Source organism: Nicotiana sylvestris, chromosome 9, assembly GCF_000393655.2.
Source record: "Nicotiana sylvestris chromosome 9, ASM39365v2, whole genome shotgun sequence".
NCBI lineage: Eukaryota > Viridiplantae > Streptophyta > Magnoliopsida > Solanales > Solanaceae > Nicotiana > Nicotiana sylvestris.
Genome location: NC_091065.1, coordinates 107046263 through 107054781, shown reverse-complemented (window position 1 = coordinate 107054781; position 8519 = coordinate 107046263). Strand labels below are relative to the sequence as shown.

Genomic DNA, 8519 nt, shown 5'->3' with positions numbered 1-8519 from the left:
CTAGAGACAAAGAAACAATATTTTTTGTCCACTACATATATTTTTCTTTAAAGAGGAAATAAAATAAATAGAGAATGATGAGACAAATAAATACACTTTTCTCATTAACTCCTCATTTCTTCTACATTTCCCTAAATGCAAAACACAGAAAAATTAAAACAAAAATAACACCAATATAAAGAGAAAAGAATGAGGTTGAAATTAGTAGCAGCTAAAATCTCCTCTTATCTGAGCTCGCAAACAGCACCTGTCCTGTAAATCAGCAGGGCAGCCTTATTATTCGACTCCCATGGCCATTTCTGCACCTTATTTATTATAAAGAACAATCCCTTGGAAATATTGGCCCATTAATTCAGCAGCAGAAAAGAAGACATGGCCTTAGTCCACAATTCCCAAGTTTTCTCTTCTTTTCCAGCAATCAAGTCTGGCCCATATCCCAAAATCATGAAATCGAGGACTCTCAAAATCTCAGCTTCAGAAGATAAGCCTCAGAACCAGAAGGCTGAAACTGATCCTGTGAAGCTTGCATTTTTAAAAGCTAAGGCTTACAAGAAAGAAACTAAATTAGCTAATGATAGTGATGATAAAGTGGTGTCTTCAGCTGATAAACTTGCATTGGACACTAACACTCTACAAGAAAGTGAGCCAAATATCTTCTTACTTATTTACCTATCTTTTTTCCAGAATTATTCACTTTACTCTTTTCAATAGTTAAACTTGAGAAAAGTTTCCACCCTCTAGTTATTTTATTCAAATGATTAATATATTCTCGTAAATATTTTTTTGTAGAAATTAGTAAGCTAGACCTAGAAAACCTTCAATATGGAGTTGTGAAGGAAGTAATTTTTTTTTTTTTTAAAGTTTAGTGCAATATGGATGTGCTTAGCATTTTATATTGTGTGATTTTCTGTTAACTGTAGATGGATTCTATGGATATTGTAAACCATGGTTAAAGGATGTAGCTTAAGATACTGTTAGTAGTTTGATCAAGATTATTAAGGGTTGTTTGGTTGGGGAGATTAAAAAAATAATCCCAACATGAAATGACATAATGCTTGGTAGGAGGGATTATGAAAAATAAATTCATTCGTGACTAATGCAGTGTTTGGAAAAATAATCGCCGTATAACTAATGCATTATTTAGTTAGCGGTATAGGATAATACGCGTATTAAATTGTGCGAGAACCTACGTATTATTTATGCGAGATAGAACATGAAATAAGAATACATGTATAAGTAATATAGAGATTAGATAATATCTGCATAACATTCTCTGACTTGCTATTCTTTAGGTATAATATTCCCTTCATTGTTATTCACCCCCATAAAAATAATCTCAGCAACAAGTGAACCAATGACCCTATAGACTTTGATTGTTATGCAAAAGATAAGGGCTTTATTATCCTTCGTTTGGTGCATCAACATTATCCTGCAGCATTCTTGAAAATGAAACTAGAAACAAGTATGAAATTATGTAATCTGAGTTGTATTCCACTGAAAGCTGTGAATATTTTCTGTAGGATCAAATAAAGGGAATGGGGAAAGTGACATAAATGCCTTACCCAAAAAAAGTGTTAGTAAGAAGGAAAAGTTGATGATCTCAAGTAGTGATTTCGTGGGGCTTGGTTTTTCTGATAAAAAGCAAAGCAGGGGACTGCCTGCTGGATTGGTTCCAATAGTAGACTCATTCCCTGAAGGAAACTTGCCTGATGTAGAGATACTTGTTGGGGATACAAGCAAGTTTGTGGATACCGAGACATCAAAGTCAAACCGCATCCGAGAATATGACACGAATACCTATAAGCCGAAGATTTCCACGTGGGGAGTTTTCCCCAGACCAAACGACATCTCAAAAGCTGTAGGTTGCCTATTATGACTTGCACTTCAGCTTTTTGTTATGCACTGTCTTCTTATTTAGTATGTTTTGTTGTATAGTTATCTACTATGATTTCATGGAAATAGCAGCTTTTGCTGCTACTGTAGGATATGTTTATTTGAATGTTTTCTAGTGCAATTAGAAGTTAATGCTTACTTTGATATGCCTGAGTTCAATGCTTTATGGATTAGCAGTAGGTTAATTTTAGTACTAACTCCCAATTCCAGAACTTCACTAATTTGACTAAGATTCTTCCTAAGACAGAAAGTTACTCAAAAGTGAAACAGTAAATGCAAGTACAATGAAAAGATATACATAGAAAGCTAAGCAAAACTGGATAGATGATATCGTATTTCAATCCTCTCCAAAAAAATAACAGGCTCATTGTTTGGAAAATTAAGTTTCTTCAGTTTCTTGCATTATGTTGTAAAACAATCTGTTTGTCCAGGGTATTTCAAAAATATGTGTAGCATTTAAGTCGGGGTTTTTATTGTTGCAATTATCTGGGGCTATGATGTGTAGTGCAATACAATTGACCATTACATGCATTTTTAATGATGGCTGGATCCCTGTTGATAACTCCAGTTGCAGCAGTGGAGAAAGTAATGAAGTTAAGCTTCAGGTCAGGAATCATTTAGAAGAGAAGTGGTAAAAGTAGAAAAGATGTAGTATTCTATATAGAATATCATAAGAACATCGAGTGACCTTCTTTAGACTGTAAAAAAAAAAATGCAATGTGCACTATCCAGTGTTTAATTGTAGTTCTGTTCAAAACAGGCATGCAAAATGATAGTTTACTCATCTGGTTAATATTGGAAATAAGTGGGTTGAGAGCTAATAAAAAGAGGTTTATATAGTCAGTTGTTTTCTGTTTTATGAGGATATTACACACACATATTGTAGATTGCTGATGACGAGTACATGAAAGGTTTCAGGAAATTGGCACTCAACTTCATCCATGCATGAAACCTTATTCTTTTTGCAGTTAAGAATGACAAGCTGTATTATGCTTGACTATGCCTCTCTCTATCAAATTTTTAATTTCTCTGAATACCATGATCTCTTGAACTAATGAATGTAGTTATTTATGCAAAACACTATGAATAAACTTATTGCTTGTTTGGAGCTTAGTTCGGCGGTGGAAGAACTTTACGTCCAGGAGAGGCTCTGGAATCAGCAGAAGAGAAAGCAGCTAAAGAAGCACGTACAAGGGAGCTACTTGCTGCCTACAAGAAAAGAGTAGGCCTAAGCATTGATCCAAACATAAAACTTGAATGTGAGAAGGTATAGTTTAACTGCTATTATTATTCTTTATATCATGATTCTTAATGCATCAGATTTCTTTCATTAAGGAAAAATGCATTTAATTTGCTTCTTATATTGATCATGAGAGCTGATGCAGAATTCTCATCAGTTATTCACAAGTTTTCACTTTTCAGCATATAAAAGCTGTTGTATACCATTCCCAGTTCCATGAATTGGCATGTTCTTGGCGGCTTGATTCGATAAACACCAGGCTTGTTAATTCAAGTAGTGGAATTAAATGTTTTTGCCAATCATTTCTACTTTGAATACACATAAAGCAGAGTCTGATTTTGAAACGAAGAGGGGTATCTTGTTACGTAGTCAGTCACTTAACTGAATGAGGAAGAATTGATAGTTTTTGGAGGGTTGGTACTGATGTACTCCTTATTTTCACAAATCCATTTAGATGGACTGAAATTAAAGGTTTTAAGACTTGGAAATTATATCATCGCCATGCATTTTCAAAAAAATTATATCATTGCCATGGCCCTTGGTGATTGGAGATAAATTCACATTACCATCAGGCGGAGTTAGAGAACCTCAGGGATATTGGCCTTCAGACTCATTACAACTTAAGCACACCTACCAAGCAGTGTAATTTTCCTCGATTAGATGATGCTTTGGATCTCCACATTCCAGTAGTTAATTAGATATGTTTGCACACTCAGGCAATTGTAGATTATATTTAATTGGGCCATGAACGAGAAATAGTGAAGTTAAATGCTGGGATGTGGACAATTATTACATTAGGTCCCTACGTAGTATGATTCACTCCTGAAATTTCTACAACTGACATCTTTGTTTCTGCATTGGCGGGTCGTCTTGAATTAACTTTTAGCATTAAGGGTGCCAACATTTCATGTTCATGAGAAGCATTCTGACATGCACGACTGGTGCATATAAGATTGATTTTACAAAAAGCATGACATTACCGGCAAAACTATGGATAGAAAGACTCACAGGGTTTGGCAATGGGACGTGCGAAGAAAATGGAATGATATTGGTCTGAATTAGTTATTCTCTAGAACCACAAAGCCCAAAAAGTCCTCTATGGGTGACATGTCTTTCCATTTGTGTTTCTTAATGCATTTAAGAGGTTAGATGTGGTTTCATTTCCTGAATTTACAAGTGGCAAATAGACCAACGACTTGTCAACATGATTGAAATTGATTGAAGCACGCTTTTGTAAAATAGATTTACTCTCAAATACCCCATCCCTTATAAGCAAGATAAAGTGAAAATTAAACTACTTCAGAAACTTATGTTTATGGTTTATTTGCATAAGTTAACAAGCTATGTTGAAGGAACCCTTCGAAAGGGAAGAGTGCTTTCTAGTATTATGCCATTCTTATGCAGATTTATATCTTGATTGATTGAGAATCATGGGGTATCACTTACTTCTTAATTTTAGTGTTGTCATGCTTAGGCACTGAAGGATGGAGACTCTTTCATGGACCTTGGCAAGCTCAGGGAAGCACTACCATTCTATGAGAAAGTTATGAATGAGTTGCCATTTCAGGTAATTTCTTGTACTACTTGGATATTCTTCAACACTTAAAAGCTGCAAAGTTGAGCATGTGTCATTTTTTCTCCCTTTCACTGATTCACATCATCATCAACAACAACAACAAAAAACCCAGTATAATCCGACAAGTGGGGTCTGGGTAGGGTAATGTGTACGCATATCTTACCTCTACCTGATGAAGATAGAGAGGTTGTTTCCGATAGACCTTCCGCTCCTTTTCACATCTTAAACCAAAAAAGAAGGAATTGTTTAGATGTATTTTTTCCAACTTCATTGTCTCTTATTTGAGTAACGGTGCCAACTTTATCCAGCTTTATCCAACTTCATTATTATGATGGAAGAGGCCTTAAACTAATTGATGTGCTTGCGCATAAGTAACAAGGACTAAAGTAATAACTTATACATTTTTATGTTTTTTGAATGATGTGAAAACTTAAGATTTGTTTTCTTACAGAATGAATGCCCTGTTTCATGAGCCACTAGGATTACTTTGGTCTTACTTTTAAACGTCTTAACTTTGTGTTATCTTGTTCTTAACAGAAGCATAATACTTTGTGTTATCCTATTTTTAGCAGAAGCATAAAGTAATATAATGCAAACACGAAAGCAATTGGCACTTCTCTTCTCCAGTACATTTGACATTGAAATCTATGACATAATGTTTGTGCAGACTGAACTTCATGGATTAGCTGCACTGCAGTGGTCTATTTGTCAAGACTCGCTTCGTAGGTATGTCATCTGTAGCTAAGTTGCTCGGACACGGGTGCGGATCTAGAGATCGGATCCTTCGAGATGTAAATTCTAAGATTCAGGGATATGGATCCTAGTACGGATACGGGTGTAGGGATCCGATTAAAAATAATTCAAAAAAATACAACCACCCAGTAAAATCCCACAGGTGAGGGGTCTGGGGAGGGTAATATGTACTTTGACTTTGCCCCTGCCGATAGGGTAGAGAGGCTGTTTCTGAAATTCAACAAAAAAAATAAAATAAAAATATCTTTAAATTATGAGAAATTTTGTGAAATAAATACGTAGCGCTTGTAAAGTGCGGATTTCTTTTTTATTCTCAAGTTGTAGATAAGTAAATGATTGATTTCGTAGATAACGTATGCTATTTTCTTCAAATTTACCGTAGTTCCAGTTCTGATTTCGGGAATCAAATTGTATCTTGTCTTGAATTTATCCGTCCGTCGTGGTCAAAGTACCCAAAATTGTTTGACCAGATCCGGTATGGATCCCATACCCACACCATACTAGTGTCGTATCGACACGAGTGCGGCATCTAAACTGCCATGTCGGAGCAACTTAGATCTGTAGTTCTCTAGTTTTCCAAGGGTTTAAATAAGTTCTTATGAAATGCCTGTCTTTTTCTGTTGTAAGAGTAGTTAAAGAATTTATGCTAAAGAATTCCAGCTCACCCAAGAGAAGAAAAAGGAAAAGAGAATGATGTTTTGCATTGTTCTCATATGCTTTCTATAAGGGGAATAACATACTGAATACTGATATGTCCATCACGTTTTGCAGCCATGCCCATATTCCTTACTCACTAAGCCATGACCTACTCTTTCTGACAATTCTAAAATATAACGGGGCTAAAACTCAAGAGTGTTAAGTGGAAGTATGGATGATTATATGTCTCTCTATCAAGATCAAGAGCTTAACACTTAAGTTAATTAAATGTTATGGACAGAAAAATCTCTTGTTACCGTGATGTTTCTGGCTAAAACTAAAGTTATATCAGCATGCACTGGAAAGTTTTCTTACATTATAGAATCTTTATAATATAAAAGATGGGTGTTAATCTGGTTATGTCAGAGTCCGAGAAATTGGAGCTCTAGAACTTTACTGTGGATTGACAATTGTTGCAGCAAACTTTCTGTCATTTCATGATCTCTATGATGTTTGAATGTTAAAACATTTAACTCTGAAGTTGCAGTTGCATTTTGGACCTTGTGCCGGCTTCTAAGACTGACCATTCAAATCCACATCATAATTGACAGGTCAAATGAAGCTCGTTCAATGTACGAGAAGCTTCAGTCTCATCCTAATGGTCAAGTGAGCAAGAAAGCAAGGCAATTCATGTTCAGCTTTCAGGTAATCCTTAGCTATTCGGGGAGTACAAGTTGTGTATCAAACTAGAGGGTAAAGACTAAACACCCATTGAAAGTTCAAGTTTAAAGTACAGTTGATTACAGCCAGGAATTTATACAGAAGGATTCAAACATAATGCTAGAATGTTATAGTTGGTATCTGAACCTGTGGCCTAAAGTAAATTTTGAACCACCTCTACCACTAAACTAGAATTTTCCCTTTTGTCGAGGGGATTCGACGTTTTATACATAACAACAAACAGATATCCTTAATTGCTCTACTTGTGCAGTATAATTTTCCGGCAAAGGGGATACAATTGAACCCCCTTCCCGTCACCTAGATAACATTGAAGCTCTCAGTATATCAGAATTGGACCATTGGCTTTTGGTTGGATCTTTTATAAGCTGGAAATTCATGATATATTTGAAATTTTTGATAAGGAAAATGTTTGCCTTGAGTACTCAAATTGTTTGTCTTGATTGATGGGCAGGCTATGGAAATGATGAAGGTAACTGGCTCAACATTCTCTTCAATGAATCTTGGCTATCAGAATTATTTCAACGCCTTTATTAGGGATAAAGTAAACTATTCCTTAAAAGAGGATGAACCTGAAGAAGGTGCAATTCGACAGGCAATCCCGTACATTATATTTCTTCTTTTCCCTATTTTTATTGTGTTACTAATTGCTCTACGAAAGGGTGTATAAACTTTGTATTTAAATATCTTGAATGTCAGACAAGAATAACTTTGGAACTGAAATGCATGTTGCTCCCTCGTATATATGGTGATAAATTCGTTTGGTTTGGTAAAATCTTCACCATATGCATGAGCATGATTCCTTATGATAATACTATTATCATAACAAAAGAAAAAAAGTCTTATTTCTTAATTAAATAATTCATAAGAAAACAACACACAGATTAAAATATGATAAATGTTGGGCTGGTTGGGATATGACCCAAGTTTTAGCCGAACGTGACCTAATTCATTTCAGTCCAAATAACTTTTGAGGGGTTCATTCACCTACTCATTTATTGACTCAGCCTATTTCGTCCCGCCTAAAATCAATCCAATCCACCCATTTGACACCCTAAATTTAACTGATACTTGTAGTTGTTTTAAAGTCAATCACTTGCACGCAATTATTGATACTTAACGCAAGATAACTGGTTATCCGCATTTGATGATTACATCAAACAATATAATTTAGCTTTAGCAATTAAAAATATTATAATTATTAGAGAAGTGTGTGTTCCATTGGACAGGTACTTTACGTTATTAATTTGGCATAAATACTAAATGCTCATAGTTTTTTACCAATTATATTAAAAACAAGATAAAAAACTATCTTGAAACAAATGCAAGGATAAAGAAAAAGAAAGAGTAGCTCAAAAGTAGTGTCAATTGTATGATTTATGCATGCATTTGACAAGACATGACAGCACCATGCTACTTCTATTAGGAAAGGACTTCGATTTATATCCACATTTTTCATGGGCGGTGCGCTACGAGTTAGGGAGAAAAAAGGTGACTACTTACATAATTGAGTTACATCACTATCTTGTCAAAATAATAATGAAATGCTGTAATTTTACTATTATCAATCACTAGTTTGGAGTAAAATAATGGAAGTTGATCCTCTAATTCTTATTGCATCATAGTTTGAACGAAACTAAACTTGCAAATTACTTTTTCTCCTCCCAAAACTAAAAGAGATGC

General features: G+C 34.9%; 1 protein-coding gene across 1 annotated transcript; it reads left to right on the top strand.

The window, feature by feature from the left end:
• Positions 1–206: 206 nt before the first annotated feature.
• Positions 207–7611, top strand: LOC104233619 (uncharacterized). The gene is made up of 7 exons (XM_009787045.2): positions 207–640; positions 1521–1858; positions 3008–3160; positions 4608–4700; positions 5377–5435; positions 6710–6803; positions 7291–7611. The coding sequence occupies exons 1-7, from the start codon at positions 373–375 to the stop codon at positions 7504–7506; spliced, it is 1221 nt and encodes a 406-aa protein (XP_009785347.1). The 5' UTR covers positions 207–372; the 3' UTR covers positions 7507–7611.
• Positions 7612–8519: the final 908 nt, after the last annotated feature.

What these genes read in the sequence shown, in the direction of transcription:
- LOC104233619 (XM_009787045.2), top strand. Translation starts at nt 373, where the DNA reads ATGGCCTTAGTCCACAATTCCCAAGTTTTCTCTTCTTTTCCAGCAATC. An exon ending in CACTAACACTCTACAAGAAA is followed by an intron (nt 641 to 1,520) that starts GTGAGCCAAATA and finishes TATTTTCTGTAG; the next exon opens with GATCAAATAAAGGGAATGGG. An exon ending in TGTCAAGACTCGCTTCGTAG is followed by an intron (nt 5,436 to 6,709) that starts GTATGTCATCTG and finishes CATAATTGACAG; the next exon opens with GTCAAATGAAGCTCGTTCAA.